This window comes from Callithrix jacchus, chromosome 1 (assembly GCF_049354715.1).
Source record: "Callithrix jacchus isolate 240 chromosome 1, calJac240_pri, whole genome shotgun sequence".
Classification (NCBI taxonomy): Eukaryota; Metazoa; Chordata; class Mammalia; order Primates; family Cebidae; genus Callithrix; species Callithrix jacchus.
In genome coordinates this window covers 24,350,277-24,367,390 of record NC_133502.1, presented here as the reverse complement: position 1 = coordinate 24,367,390, position 17,114 = coordinate 24,350,277, and the positions used below count along the sequence as shown (strand labels likewise).

Below are 17,114 nucleotides of genomic sequence, written 5' to 3'. Positions count from 1 at the left end.
GAATAACAAAAAAGCTTCTCAATCTGAGGAAAAGTAAAATATTTTGGAATTATTTTTTAAAAACTATAAAAACATGTGAGTTATAGAGCATTGGTGCTTGGGTATAGTGCAAGTTAGAAAATATTTTAAAAATTAAATTATATCAACTGTAAAATAAAAATTATATATTCAATATGCTCAAAGAAAAATATAAGTGAAAAAATTCTTAGTGGACAAACTTTATATAATTATAATATATAATCACAAAAATAAGAATATAAAAAATTATCATGCATTAAAATATTGTTTGTGGAGGAGCCAAAACATTTGTATTTGAGATTTCACGCCACTGCCAACCTCTCTGATAACAATAAGGATTAGGGCTGGGAGTGGTGGAAGACACCTGTAATCCCAGCACTTTGGGAGGCTGTCAGGTGGGTCACTTGACTTCAGGAGTTCAAGACCAGCCTGGCCAATAAGGGGAAAACCTATCTCTACTAAAAATACAAAAAATTAGCTGGGCATGGTGGCGTGCGCCTGTAGTCCCAGCTCTTCAGGCAGCTGAGACATGTGAATTGCTTGTACCCAGGGTACGGAGGTTGCAGTGAGCTGAGATCATGCCATTGTACTTCAGCTTGGACAACAAAGTAAGATTGTCTCAAAATCAAGCAAACAAGCAAACAATAAGGATTATAAGTGTAATGCTTATGGCATAGAAGCACTCTTTATACCCAGTGAGATAATACAGCTAGCAAACTGCAAAACGCTATTCAACAATATGATAGAAATTATAATGAAGTCCTCTTTTGTTCAAACTGGGAAAATATATTATAAAGATGCATCACTTTTTGACCCACTCCAATTTCTAAAATATATTGGGCTTCAATGACTTCTATTTCATAACTAAAATTCAGAAAAGTGTCAACTGTTTTACTTAATAAGAAACACATTTGATTCTCATTCTTCATGCAGTCCCTATTTGCAGATTTACTTACTTGCTAACATTTATTTGTAACACCAAAATAATTTCTCGTGGCACTTTTGTGATAATTTGTGACTCTGAATAGAATGATGAAAAATTTTAGTCAGCCAGGGTTCACATTCACAGCTGAGGTCATATAATACACCTTTTTTGAGGTTAAAAACTGCCTGTTCTTTTAGCTCTCAGAGAGTAAACAAGTATCCTTTTTGTGGACGATTTAGTGCCATTTTTTTCACATGTTTTCATTTTAAAGGTGGCCCCCAAGCGTACTGCTGAGGTGCTATCCAGCGTTCCTTATTGAGAAGGACTTGATGTGCTTTAATGAAGAAGCGGCATGTGTTAGGTTTCACTTGGGAGTGAGTAAGCGCTCACGCAATCAGTTCCATGTTAAAGAAGCAATATTACATATTAGATAAGGTGCCTACAAACAGACACATAAAATGAGGTGATAGGCTGATCTGTTCATGAAAATATTGTGTCCAGAGATTTGAAGGAACCTAACCTTGTCCTTGCTCTAGGAACGAAGCTCAGTATTTGCTAACTCTATGTTCAAAATGACTCTATAGAATAAACTATCTTGAATATGGAGAATCTACTCTGTAGTATTTCTTAATATTTTCCCCCAATTAAAAAAAATCAAGTTAAAAAGCTGTGTTAAAAAAAGTATGATAATATTAAAAGTGAAAGTCATGATATTTTTAGCCCACTTTAGCGACTCTTAGCTCTGAATGAATTATAAGCAATACAGCACCAGATCAGAATGGTCAGGGGTCCCTGTTCTGATGTGTGCCTTTACAGGATAAAATCTTGTTTCTATGACTACTACTGTCTGGCCTTCAGCATGTAGATTTGCCTTTTTTGAATCAGTAGCCTCAGCTACATAAAGCAGAAAATGCTGGCACTTTCATAATATAATTCTGTGAGAATCAAGGGAGTTACTAATTGTAAAGCATGTGAAAAATGCCTGCTGCATATGGAGGACTGCATACAAGTTAATTGTTAGAATCTGCTAGAGTTTTCATTCACAGTAGCAAAGGCTCCTCCAAAATAAAACACATTTGTGGTTCAATTCAAGTAGCACTGTTTTAGTGCTGTTAAGTAGACCATGGCCCCCCTCTACACACACTTACATGTCTCTCCTTAGCAATTCACATTAAATCATCTCACACATCAATACAATTATTTTTATAGATGACTTCCTGAAGAACGTGAAAAATGTGGTTCGAATATATCTGCTTTTCATTTTGAAACCCAATCTCCTGCCATTCACTCTCTTCTAATGTTCTCTATCTCAGCAAACAAAAATTACAATGGCAACTTCTCAGGTTTCAGGCCAAACAAGTGGAAGTCCTCTGTGACTTCTGTTCTTTTACTCAATCCTAAGCCCAATAATCACACAAAATACAGACAGTTCTGTCTTCAAAATCCTGTGTATCCAGATGTCAGTCGCTTCTTGCCACCTCCACCACTTCTAGTCTGGACAATGGAGACCTAAATGTTCCCTGTTCTTCTCAGTTGTATAATTTCAACAGAGCAGCAAATGTGATTCTCTTAAACTTAAGCCATCATGTCACTTCTTTGCTCACCTTCTCCTCAAGGCTTCCCTAATCACCTACGGTAAAAGTAGATTCTCAAGCCTATGCAAAGGCTTGATCTCATCCCCCTGCCCTTCTGACTTCATCCACCACCAGGACCCCTGTCACTTCACTGCAGCTGTGCTGGTCTCCTTGCTGTCCTTCCAGCACACAGACCCTGCCACATAGCTTTCTATGTGCTGACCTCTCTGGCTGACACACTTGCACCTAAGTCTCCATGTGGCTCCCAGCTCACATGTGACCTTTTTCATGAAGCCATCTCGATACTCTGTTCCTTTCTTCTTGACCTTTCCAAAACTTCTTACTAGAGGATATAGTATTATTTTAGTGATTTTTGTGTTTCATCTGCTTTTCCTTAATAGAATGTAAGCTCTAAAAGGCAGGGCTTTTTCTGCTTATGCTCCCTGCTGACTCTCTTGAGTACACACAGACAGTTATCACCGATTTCATAAATGCATAAATGCTGCACAGTCTCTCTGCCCATCATTAAGCTTTGGAAAATGAAAAGAAGACAGAGCATGCAGCCTTCAACACAGGACAACAGTATTTCATCTGAGAAAAAAAATAAATTTCTCTTTAGAGGTTATTGGCAGGAACATATTTTTACAGTAATTAGAATTTTTATGACAACATATTTTATCAACATTTATTTAAAGTAAATTGCTTCTGTGGATGGATATGTAGGCTGTAATGTGGTATGAATACAGCTACACAGATTTGCTGACTCCATTAATCAAATTTCCCAGGGGTTCATTTGATTAATTGCATTGTTTGTTTTCACCATTACTGTAGATTATAAAATATCTTCTCATTCACCATGTAGCACTAAAACATAGTAGTCATTCAACAAACATTTAGTAAATGAATGAAGGAAAAAACAAACTGTAATTTCCTTTACGTCGGGCCTTATGTTCTTACATAATTTGTGATCATTTATATTTATTAGTTAAGTTAATAAAGATGATGATTGGTTAGTAGAAGTCATTGAATGAGAGTAATTAACAGATATATTATTACTTTGTATATTAGGTTGGATTATTCTACATTGTGAGAAACAGGGCATTGATGAGCCTTGAAAATTTTGCTAATAATTTGAAAATTATAGAGTTAACTCCATGATCATCCATGAAATACGGCTTGATTACTTTTCCCCTCAATTCTGTCTGGTGAAGAAAAGCAAACTCATCTAATTTTGAGATAATTTATGTGCTAAAGCAAGCACTTGTAATACAAGTGTGCAACATGTGAAGTAAAAATGTCTAGAATATGTAAAATAATGGATGTGGTTTTATGACAGCTTTTATTACATATGAGTTGATACTGTCAATATTTTTCAGGCTGAATTCCAAAAAGTAGCCTGCTTGCGTTCATTCATTTGTTGATTCCTATATTTAGCTTGAGAGTTAATATTTGAGCATACACTAAGCATCTGTCAAGTGCCAGGCGCTGTTTTAACAAATAGCAATGCATGCACGTGCTAACTGCTTCTGTGACTTGCTAGAAGCTAATTATTTATTAAATGCCTAGCTTGAAGCTCTTAGGGAACACTGCTGGTGTAAGTTAGATAAAGAATTACTGAATATACATCACATTGTTCCAGGCAGAAGAGATGTTTATTATAAAGGCAACTGGCTATTAATGCAATTGAGTTGTTGCCATGGGAACAAATAGGAGTTGTAGAAACTGGATCTCATAAGAACAAAGAGAAAAGTAAGTCATTAACCAAGCACAATATTCACAGTGGGATGAAGTATCAAGGAACATGGATAATGTACTGATAATCTTAACAGTAAATGGAGGTGTGTATCAAAGAATGGGAAAATAAAACTACAGAGGAGGAGCGTCTAGAACCCTCCATGTCCTAATAACTCAGCACTGAGTCTGACGTGATGTGAGGGTCTTCCTAGTGGGGACAATAATGTATCACTTCTCAAAGTTGTTACCCTTTTTCTTTTTCTTTTCTTTTCTTTCTTCTTTTTTTTATCACGCCACTGCACTCTAGAGTTGGCAACAAAGTGAGACTCGGTCCCAAAAAAAGAAAAAAAACCTATGGCCTTTTTGTTTTTTTTTGTTTTTTTTTTTTAATGGATTGGAGGTTTCAGTGGGATGGGAGAATCACAAGGAATCAGGTGTTCAGCAGAATGTATTGAGTAGAGGTGAGGAACTAGGATGTTGAAAAGTAAAAAAAGGAGAGAAGGAGAGGAAGAAAGAGGAAGAAAAAGAGGGAGAGAGAACAGGAATATTGCTTCATTCTAAAAATGGGTATTAATATAATGGCTGATCAATATTTTGTGTATTTAAAATGGAGAACTCTATAAATATTTATTGAGTTTACTTGTTCCGGATCTGAGTTGAAGTCCTGGATATCCTTATTAATTTTCTGTCTCGTTGAGTCTAAATCTCGTTATGGGTCTTATGTATCTGGGTATTAAGATCTCTTATTGTTGCATTGATCCTTTTACCACTGTATCTTTGTTGCTTTGAAATCTATTTTATCAAATGTGAGAATTGCAACTCCTGCTTTTTGTTTATTTATTTATTTTTGCTCTCCAACATAAAGAAGAGCATCAACATAAAGAAGAATTTACATTGACGAATGGATAAAATAGCCAGTTAACATCAAATGGCAGTAACCCTAAATTTAAATTGACTAAATCCCCCAATCAAAAGATACAGCCAAAACCTAATGGTATATCCAAAGATACATAAAGACTCAAAGAGTTGGAGAAAAATTTACTAACCAAATGGAGAGCAAAAATAAATAAATAAACAAAAAGCAGGAGTTACCCTTTTTCTAAACATGTATTTACAAGACTAGGATTGGTGCCATTTTCTAGTCAAATTGCCTTTGGAAGATGCTGCTTAGCCTCAACATGAATAAAGCCAATGTCTGTTTCCTCAGTTATACAAGGATTCACAGGAAAGGCCTGAGGGTCTGAGTAACTTGCCAGTGTATTTAATCTATTCTTGTAATTATATGGACACCCCAGATGCCAGTCCTGGTAGCCAGCCCCAATCCTAGCTCTGGTTATAAACACGTCTCCTTCTTGAGCTCAGGGTGGTCTAAGCATTTTGCTACCTCTAGCCTGTAGACGCTAGTTCTGAGAATTTTGCTGTATTAGTCTGTTCTCACACTGCTATGAAGAAATACCCGAGACTGGATAATTTATAAAGAAAAGAGGTTTAATTGACTCACAGTTCTGCATGGCTGGGGAGGCCTCAGGAAACTCACAATCATGGCGGAAGGCACCTCTTCACAGGGCAGCAGGAGCAATAATAAGAGCCCAATGAAGGAGAAAGCCCCTTATAAAATCATAGGATCTCATGAGAACTTACTATCACAAGAATAGCATGGGGGAAACCACGCCCATGATTCAGGTACCTCCCACCGGGCCCCTGCCTTGACATGTGGGGATATGGGAACTACAATTCAAGAAGAGATTGGGGTGGGGACACAGCCAAACCTTATCATGTGCTATCTGAGATACCAGTCTCCAAGATGCTGCAGGGGATTCATTTCATGTAGTTATAGATATCAAACCTTTGAGTCACTACAATGTATTTTACAAGATAGTTTGCATAAAATGTAACTTACATTTAACTCTTCACTTTTTTCTCACAATTTGGTTCATCAACTCAGAGCTGTTCCTGCAATATTTAATTGTGAGTATCATATGAGATACCAAGATCTATACTCAGCGGAGATTACAGAAAGAAGGTAGATCCTCATGCTCTTTCCCGTCAGAAATAAGAAGCGGTGACATCCAGAACAGAGGAAGGGAAACCTGGCTGGCAGTGAAACTGAGAGCTCACAAACTTGTCTGAACTCAAGAAACTGAAGCCTGTGTCCAGACATTTGCATTGAGGAAACAGAAGAAGGATTTTAAAATTTTAAGCACAACCACATGAATATTCATTTGTGAGAATAAGTATGGCCATTCTGCACGCAGAAAAAAGAGCTTCTTTTGGCATGGCTTAATGTAATTAACAATAATTAGGGAAAAGAAATAGAGATGGGCTTGGAAAAAAATTACTGATTCTTAAAACTAGTATTTAGAGAAAAGACAAATCAAAATATAGAAAAACTGCAAAAGCCATGAATCAAACTTTTCTATCCCATTCTTTTATAATTAAAGCAGCCAGCTGAACTATCAAAAAAATATATCAAACAACTGCTACGAACCGAGTTCCTCCTTAAATGACTCAACTGAGCGCTCTATGAGTTGTGAGAATTCTAAAGATTTCCAAAGTTGATCATGTCATAGCATTACTGGAAAGGTGATTTGGTTCCTTTCTGTAATATATTTTATAGCTTTTTTTTTCAGTTCTGGGGAAATCCTATGGCTTTTATGGTGAATGGGTAATTTAGTGCCTCTTAGGCTCTGTATCTACAAAATACAGATCTTGATTTATAAACAAATCAGGTAGATTTTCACGTCTTTTTCACATAGAGAACTAGCCCTCTAAAAGTTTATATTTCAAGCTAAATAATCTTTATTTTCTTTGTATTTCCTTATTAATTTAATATGGCCTCAATCTTTCAGGATTCGAAAGGAATACATTTTTAGTGAAAAATACATCTATTGTAAAAAAATGTATACATATTCTAAGTGTACACATTCCTGAGGGAAAAATCAGAGAAAACTAGACAAAATTAAACCTTATACAGTATTAAGAGGGTCTCAATTTACAGCCTTTAATACCAAAATATTTTTGTTCATAATTTTATTTTATTTATATATGTATTTTTGGAACGAAATCTCACTCTGTCTCCCAGGCTGGAGTGCAGTGGTGCAATCTCGGTTCACTGCAACCTCCATTTCCCTGGTTCAAGCAATTCCCCTGCCTCAGCCTCATGAGTAGCTGGGATTACAGGCATACGCCACTACACCTGGCTAATTTTTTTGTATTTTTAGTAGAAATGGGGTTTCACCATGTTGGCCAGACTGGTCATGAATCCTTGACCTCAGGCAATCTACCCACCTCGATCTCACAAAGTGCTGGGATTGCAGGTGTGAGCCACCTCACCCCCTGTTCATAATTTTACAAAGCGGGAAAGAGGGGCAGTGTGGTATATTTACAAAGAGGGGAAGAGGGGCAGTGTGGTATATTTACAAAGAGGGGAAGAGGGACAGTGTGGTATATTTACAAAGAGGGGAAGAGGGGCAGTGTGGTATATTTACAAAGGGGAGAAGAGGGGCAGTGTGGTATATTTACAAAGGGGGGAAGAGGGGCAGTGTGGTATATTTAAAAAGGGGGGAAGAGGGGCAGTGTGGTATATTTACAAAGTGGGGAGGAGGGACAGTGTGGTATATTTACAAAGCGGGGAAGAGGGGCAGTGTGGTATATTTACAAAGCGGGGAAGAGGGGCAGTGTGGTATATTTAAAAAGGGGGGAAGGGAGCAGTGTGGTATATTTAAAATGTTTTCCACAAAAAGCTAGGCTCCTTAGTATTGTAGATGTGACCTTATTTGGGAATAACGTCTTTAGAGATGTAACCATGTTAAATGAGGTCATCTGCCTTGCGGTGGGTCCTAAATCCTATGATGGCTGTCCTGAAAGGGAAGATTGAGAGATCTGGACACAGTGACAGAGAAGGATGGAGGGAGATTGGAGTGATGCTGACACATAATTAGGGACCATCAGGGACTGCAGGGGCCACTGTAACCAGGAAGCAGCAAGGAAAGTTTCATCTCTAGGGCCTGCAGGGGGAGCGTGGACCTGCACACACCTTGACTTCAGACTTCTAACCTCAAAACTGTGCCTGTGTTCAGCCACCAACTATGTGGTAATTGGTATGGCAGGCACAGCATGCCTCAGTGACACAAAATGGACTTCTGACAATGAACACGAGTTCTTAACTACCGTTTGCTTTTGCTTGGGGCAAGTTGTTTAATATATTTGAGCATCAATTTGATTTGTGTAAAATCTTGAGAGCTTACATTAAAAAATTTGAAAATCCAGGTGCATAATAACAAGCCATTAAGTTAGATAATTTTTAAAATAAATAAAAGCAAATCATTTCTACTTGTAGATTTCACTGTTTTCTAAAAATTGCAAAGTTTCTTACAATCTTTTCTAGAGATCACTGTTCCAAAATAAAGTACATGTGAGGATCAACATCTGGATGTAAGATTAACTGACAACAACCACCAAAACAAGGCACCCCAATGCTTTATGTTCAAAGTTCTCATTTTCATGTAAACAAACATGGTAGACACTTCTTTACTAGATACAACCAAGAACAAAAAAAGTTTAAACATAAACGATATCTCCTCATACTGTTATGCCTCTTTGGCTAAAAATTTAGAAATGAGAATGAATTGAAAAACAAAATTATCAAACCATTTTAGTTGAAACTGACTATCAAGGCATCCAATTCCCAAGGAAAGGCAGGAGAAGTTGCGACTGGCATAGTATCTGCACTATTTGTTTTATAAACTATGTGACCCACAACCTTAGTCTCTAATTCTCTTCCATTCTAGGGGGATAAATGATAGCCTATGCAGATTTTTTCTCAACCAAAATATTATATATTATAAAATATAGTTAAATATATAGCCTTTTACATGCCGTCAAATTTTCAAATGGTAAACTGAATTGCTTTACTTACTAATACAAGAAGCAGGACAATATCCGGGTTATCACATGCACAGGCAATGTGCATGGGTGTCCAGAAGTCTTCATCCTGGTGATTGACATTGACTCCTCTGTCAATCAGAATTTCTGCAATGAAGGCGTTATCATACCGAGCACACTAAAAGAAAGAATACAAGGAAATATCCAATTATAACAAACTATGATATGGCTTTTTCCAAATGTCCACAGATTACAAAAAAAAACTTCAGTGCCAATTTTGGAGCTTGAGAGGTGAAGCAAACCTGGGAAAAGCTGTATTTCCCCAACTAACCAACAAAGAAAGGAACATATGCAAGACTTATGGGGAATTGGGTCAATGAGCAGAAGATAGAAGAAAATTGGGGAAGATAGTAGGAAGGTTTAAAAAGTACTTTACTTATTGGTTTTTGTTTCATTTGATGATAGCAGTATTTAAAAAAACCTTGATCTGCCGGGCGCGGTGGCTCAAGCCTGTAATCCCAGCACTTTGGGAGGCTGAGGCGGGTGGATCAAGAGATCAAGAGATGGAGACTATCCTGGTCAACATGGTGAAACCCCGTCTCTACTAAAAATACGAAAAATTAGCCGGGCATGGTGGCGTGTGCCTGTAATCCCAGCTACTCGGGAGGCTGAGTCAGGAGAATTGCCTGAACCCAGGAGGCAGAGGTTGCGGTGAGCCGAGATGGCGCCATTGCACTCCAGCCTGGGCAACAAGAGCAAAACTCTGTCTTAAAAAAAAAAAAACCTTGAACCATTTACAATAATTATCTTTCTAAAAATACAGAGTTGATCATAGTACCCTTCTACTCTAAAACATGCATAGTTTATCACTGCCAAAGGAACAAATTTAACTATTATTCAAAATAGACAATGCCCTTCAGAATCCCTCCAGCTTAATTCCTCAACATTCCCATATGTAACCTTCACCCTAATCACATTTGACAGCATGTCATATAGTAAAAGGTAACCGCTGAAATTAAAGAGTCTCCAAATATGAATTTTAATGATTTTATAATGTTGCACTTTATATAGGTTCAATAATTCACTAAATCAAACCAGCCAGAAATGTAACTTTATTATTATTTACAGTTCAAACTCAGGTAAATATTGTATGCATAAGTCAGCTGGCATCACGGGTGTACAACCTGTGCAATGGTGCTTAAATGAGTCTTCTACTTTGATAATCTGCCTTTACCATCTTGAATTTTTAATAATTTTTGAAAAGTCCCACATATTTATTTGCATTGGCCTCTTCAAATCATCCAGTCCTTTTATTGGTATTTTTCATATTTACATCTATAAGTTACATTAATGCCAAATGCATATTAGTAAAATTAGTTATAAAAAGTATTAATAAATAGGTCAGCAAGATTTCCAGGTTAGAGATACATACTTCTTATGTGATTTAGATGCATAGAACAGATTTCCCTCCCCAAAAGAATGCCAATCAATACTCCCACTGGAAGCACTGTCATACAAATGTATCCGCCAATTCCCTGGATAATATCATTAGAAACAAATCATTGGAAATTTTCTGCTTCCCTGTAACAGGGACCAGATTTACCTTCTTGCTTGAATCAACTAAAAAACAAAACCAAAATATATGACCTCTGAATAACGGACAGTAAACAAGATGAATCCTACCTACCACCATTCCAGCCTCCTACCTGGAAAGAGTTCCCAAGCTACAGCACAGAAGGAAGAACCTGGCTTGACCAGGGTTGGCTCTTGAAATGTCTTGAGAGACCAAGGTGGTTAAATTTCACAGAGCAGAGTGGCAGAGAGGACAAGCTGCACATAGAAAAAACTTTCAAGTTCTAAAGAATGCCTCCCTCAAGTGCTCAGCTGAATAATGATCAGTGCATGCACTCTAGGAAACTGCCCAAGGTCAGGGAAAAAACTGCCTGAAAAGAAAGAGGATTCAGGGCTCAGGAATTGCAAGAAACAGTGCCTGTTCCTGCCAACCAGACTGAAAACCGCATAACCTACAGGGCAGTGGGTAGAGTGCCAGATGTGTTTTGCTTCAGTGGAGGGGAAATATGAGTCCTAAGCTAAATGCTGCTCCGTTCTCAACTTAAAAATGTCAAATTCAGGTTCTCGAAAGATGAAAATGTTTCCACATATCTTAGTAGCCCCCGAAGAGTTCAAGATTATTTACAAAACTATTGAATACCCAACAAGGCGAAATTTACTGTGTCTAGAATCCAACAACAAGAAAAAAATGCCATGTACACCAATAAAAGCGGGAAAATAGGATCCACAATGAACAGAAAAAATCATAATGGAAACAAACCAGGAAGCGATACATCTGGGCGTTAAAGCTGTATTTATAACTATATTCTCTATGTTCAAAAAGTGAGGGGAACTGTTGAAGGTGTCAATGACATACATGGAAGATGTTAAAAAGACCCAAATTTAGCTTTCAGAGATGAGACCTTCAGTGGCTGAGATGGCATCAACAGCAGACAAGATATTTCAGAAGAAAACATTAGTGAACTCCAAAACAGTAATGTAAATTAAACAACATAGGACAAGGAAAGAAAAATGATTTTTTTAAAATGGCCAAGCATCAGTGATCTGTGGGATATCTTTTTAAAAGATTATATCAGAAAGAAGAGCATCAAGAATTGTGACCATGTGAGTTACATATAATCATTTAGTATATTTAAAATATAATTGTCTAAAAATCAGAGAGTATGAGATTTATCATATATACAGATTAAAATATATTATAGCAATAAAATAAAGACTGGAAGGGAGAAATGAAAATATAATATTGTAAGTAATGTTTTTATGCTACATGTGAATGGGTAGGATGCCATTTGAAACAACAGAGGGTTAAGTCAAAGGTATATCCAAAAAATACTAAAGCAACCATCAAAATAACATATACAGTGCATAATACCACAAATGAGATTAAATTGAACCACCAAAAATACTCAAACCCTGTAATCCCAGCACTTTGGGAGGCCGAGGCGGGTGGATCACGAGGTCAAGAGATCAAGACCATCCTGGTCAACATGGTGAAACCCCGTCTCTACTAAAAGTACAAAAAATTAGCTGGGCACAGTGGCACGTGCCTGTAATCTTAGGAGGCTAAGGCAGGAGAATTGCCTGAACCCAGGAGGCAGAGGTTGCGGTGAGCCGAGATCGCGCCATTGCACTCCAGCCTGGGTAACAAGAGCAAAACTCTGTCTCAAAAAAAACAAAACAAAACAAAAAAAAACCAACTCAAACCTAAAGAAGGCAGAAAAAGAGGAAAGAGAAACAAATGGGACAAGTACTAAAAAAAAGTAAGATTTCAACTTACACATGTGTCACCATATAAATAAGTGTAAATATTCTAAACAACACAATTAAAAGGCAGGGAGTATTAAACTAGATAACAAAGCAAGACCTAATAATTGTCTCCAAGAAACCCTGAACACTTTCCACTGAAACCAAGAAGATGACAATTCACTTTCACCACTTCCCTTTAACATTCCACTGGTGGTTCTAGTCATGGCAAAAGGGACTGAATACAACCAAATTCATCCAGATTGAAAAGAAGAAATTAAAACTGCCATCATTCACAAATGACATGATCATCTATGTGGAAAATATAATGGAATATAGAAACTTACTAGAACCAGTAATTAAGTTTCAAAGTTGAAAGATACAAGATCACTACACATAAACCAAAGGTATTCCTATATACTAGCAGCAGATTTTGGAAAATATTTTTAAAATTAAGAATATTGAAATGTTTAGGGATAAATCTGTCAAAATATCTATAAGATCTGCACACCAAAATCAACAAGACATTAGTGAGATTAAGTTTCTTTAAACCTAAATAAATGGAAATTTACTGTGTGTTTTTTCAGAAGACGCAATATTGTTAAGAAACCAGTTTTTCCCAAATTGATTTGTAGATTCAATCCAAATGTGTCATAATTCCAAAAGAGTTTTTCTTATAGATATTGAAAAGCAGAATCTAAAATTCACAAGTTAATGTAAAGGGCCTAAAATTGCCCAAAAAGCTTTAGGGTGGAGAAACCCAAAATTTGTGGACTAAAACGACCTAATTTCAAGAATTATTATAAACTTACAGTAATCAAAGCAGTGTAGTGTTGGCATGAAATCAAATGAATCAATGAAACACAATAAAGAATTTAGAAATACATCTATTCATGTACAGACAATTAATTTTTAAGAAATTAGCAAGGGCAATTCAGTGAAGAAAGAATGTTCTTTCAGTCATTATACTGAAACAATTGGGTACACATATGTATAAAAATCCTTTTGACCTACATTTTGCCCTATATACAAATTTTACTTATAATGTAAAATTGCAAAATATGTAAAACCAAAAATTACAAAAGTTCTAAAAACAACATAACAGAAAATCTCAGTGATGATACTAAAAATGCAGTCTATCAGGGGAAATATTAGTTAAGTTGAATTTAGTTAAAATAAAAATCCTCTAGTCTTCAGGAGATACTTCTCAGAGAATAAAAAGATAAGTCATAACCTAAGAGAAAATATTCCCAAAACACCCCTATCTGTTAAAAGACATTTATCAAGAATATACAAAGAACTCTCAAAATTCAGTATTAAAAAAAAACCAAACAAACATAAAACAGCTTCAAAGATGAGGTAAAATATTTTATTTCTCACTTCACCAAACAAATGGGTGTTCAGATTATGGTTCACAATGATGATACACTAACCGAATACTCATACCATCCCCATTATCAGATCATCTCAAGCGTATACAACCACCACAGTGAAAAAGCATGGTGTGAGGTCCCTGCAGAGTATGGAGGAAGGTATTAGCAGACGTCATTGTTAGGATGCAGGGAAGCAACGGGTGCAATGACAAACGTGAATTCTTACAGAATAATTTTGGTTTTGATCTAAGATCTTCCTGTATCTGATGTTCCGGGTAATGAGTTGGGATAACACTCAAGTCCTGACAGTATGAACTGAGACCCATCCCCTGGAGCTTCCAGTTTGGGTGCAAGGACACAGAAGGTGAATGGCCATAGTATGAAAGTTCAAAACATTGATGTTAGAATGTCAGGCCTAGATCCAGTTCATTTTAGGGAATTCATATGCAAGTATTTTTTTTCTACTCACTTTAGCTTTGTGATAGCTCAGTGTATAATCAATAAAGATGTGACCTCCTCCTTCTGTACCTGTCAAGATATACTTGACTTGCACCTCAGGAATCTACATTTATATTCAGATACCTGAGGTTTAGATTTTCACTGTCTTTCACCAAACAGTTAATTAGATCCAACGCTGAAAGTGATGTCAGCCCCTCTCAAGTGATATAATTTGGGGAATCACATTTCAGAGGATTATGAATAATAATTTGACAGCAATAAATACCTTCTAGTCACTCTTGCCTGAAAAGATTACAATGGTGGAACATTCCTGTTACAATGTTCTTATAATACCATTATGTAGTAAATCTATTTCCCTAGAAGAATTGTCTTCAAGCCAGGAATCTTCCTCCTTCAGGCAGTTCCTCCTTACTTCAGCCACTTTCTGGTGACACTTTACCGCATCAAAGTGACTGAACTCACGATCTATCATGCCTCGTAGGACTCCCACATCACCAGGTCTTCTGCCTGCAGCCTGGAGCTGGGTCCCCAGGCTCCTGCTGTCACCTTCATTTACCTCTCAAAATGCCGGAAGAGCAAGCTATGGTGGGACCCAGTATAAAATGAAAATCTGCGGCTTCTAGTTTTAAAATTACTAACTATTTCAAGATAGTGATACCAGATGGTGAAACCAAGCACAGTACCTCTGTAAACAGAAGGTCCTGTGTGATTCTGGGGGAACCTGCCTGTGATGCCTGCCCTGAATGATCAAGCCCCTTAATCAACTAAGCTCCTGGGTTCCTGCATGCCCACAGATTACTCCCCTCCACAGAATGATGGGAATCCAGCCCAGTTTCTACTTCTGGAAATGTCCAAAGAACCTAAAAGGAAATCAGTCTGCCTGAAAACACCATCTCTCCTGCAGCCGTGTCCAGTGTAGGTAAACTTATTCTTCCATAGGGCCCTGAAACAGCTTGGATATTTTCTGAGCTTATTGTTGACTCTTCTAGAATCACTGCATGCATACAGTGATGTGCTTCCTTCTAAGGTTTACCCCGTCCTTATGTACTACCTCTTCTCCCAGCTTGGTCACTCCTCTGTCATGGAAGACTTGAGGACCATGATGACAGCCTTCTCTCCACTTAGAGCACCTTCAACAGAGGAAACATTAACAATATCACTTCCTCCACCTAAGAACCCCAAATGTCATCCCTCCTGGACTCCACCAATCTTTATCCATCCCTCTGGTTTGTCATTTAGCAACATTGGCTTCACTCTGAAGTATTACATTCTGGTATCCCAATCCATAACTAAAATATCTGCCTCCTGAGACAAACTGAGAGAGCAAGGTGATGAACAGTTCCTTCCTCACAGGCTGCCCAAGCCTTTGACTATATGATTAGAATGTGTCCACAGACACTTTCAACGCTGCATCAGCAGCTCACAGCCTCTCTTGTAATGCATTCTTTCACTCATTTTTAATTGTTTCTAAACAAAGATAATATGTCTTAATATACAAACTCAACATAATGCACATGACTGATTCATCCGAAAGCACTGAAGATCATAGGAACCAAATCACAAACAAAGGGAACTTTGAAGTTAAAATGTGTTGTCTATTTTTGTTCTTTTCTGTCTCAGAGTTAGGGGTCTTTTCTAGATTCTGGTCCTTCTGACTGGCTAATGAACATGTCATGAATGACTCCAACATCTATCGCTCAGTAAATCAGAAAATCATTACAAATATTTACAAATCACACATCAAGTCAAACCAAACTCTGAGGTTCCTACATAAAAGTTATCTTTCACCAATTTTTAAAATGAATGTTGGGTCTATTTTAACATGAGTTTTCACAAGTCTGCGTGTTTTCCAATGTAAACTTCCCCTTCTCGTCTCTGTAGTGGTTACAGAGCAGACATGGCAGAGGAGACCAGAGAAAGAATTCCTAGGAAAGCACCCAGTTGGATCCTGGGCTGTCTTAGCAAATGTCATGTGCCAGGCACAGTTCTACTGGTGAATTAAAAAAAAAAAAAAAAAAAAAAAAAAAGCTCTGAACTTTTAGGTGCTATGGGGGAAGAAAGAGCGAAGCGATGTGCATAATTTGAATGAGATATTGTCCATGTTTTGTCCTATGTTTGACTTCTCAGTAGTTCAAATAACATTTCTATAACAAAAGTCAGAAACAGTGACAGAGAAGAAAAGTGGGGGAGAAAAGAGATACATTTATATCAGTAGCAAAATACATTTAAATTTGTTGTAATTTCTCAAAATCTAACATCACTCTGGAACTTCCATATGCTGGTTTGTGTTCAACAGCGATGCTACAGGCCAGCCCCTTCAGCCTGTGCTTGGATCTGTGCAAACTCACATCCACTTCACGACTATATCACACTGAAGGACGCTATTTATTGTAGTGTCACCTTGAACATACTTATTTTTGCTTTTCATGATTTCTCTCTGGCAAATATTATACTCCAGGCTATCCTGCCATAGATAAACTACCCAGAATGCTGCGAGTTGAATTATATTTATTATTTCTATTGCATTCCAGAGAGCCACACCTTCCAGCCAATTGAACCAGACTCTAAACACTGAAGCACATAGAGAAATTTTAAAATACTAATAAAGTGGCATTTGGAGGATTCCGACCAAGATATCAGGTCTCCAGGGAAAGAGAAAACCAGACTGGGAGAGGGAGAGGTGTGTCCTGTCATCCCACGTCATCCAGCCACTGCTGGGGACAAAACTGCCTCGGTAGAAATAGACCTCAGACGGTCTAGGGTAGGGCTGCAGTGACAGGGAGAGCAGATGCAGGGTGAGGCGGCCCCTGGGTGAAGATCCGGGGACTGAGG

At 37.5% G+C, this 17,114-nt stretch overlaps 1 protein-coding gene across 7 annotated transcripts in view; it reads right to left on the bottom strand.

Moving 5' to 3' along the window:
* Positions 1–17,114, bottom strand: part of MYO16 (myosin XVI) — a 773,187-nt gene that overhangs the window by 467,809 nt on the left and 288,264 nt on the right. For all 7 annotated transcript variants that reach the window (XM_054249238.2, XM_017970444.5, XM_078347436.1 and 4 more), the window contains exon 4: positions 9,170–9,313. In XM_054249238.2, coding sequence (XP_054105213.2) covers positions 9,170–9,313 — 144 coding nt within the window. The remainder of the gene's footprint in view (positions 1–9,169; positions 9,314–17,114) is intronic.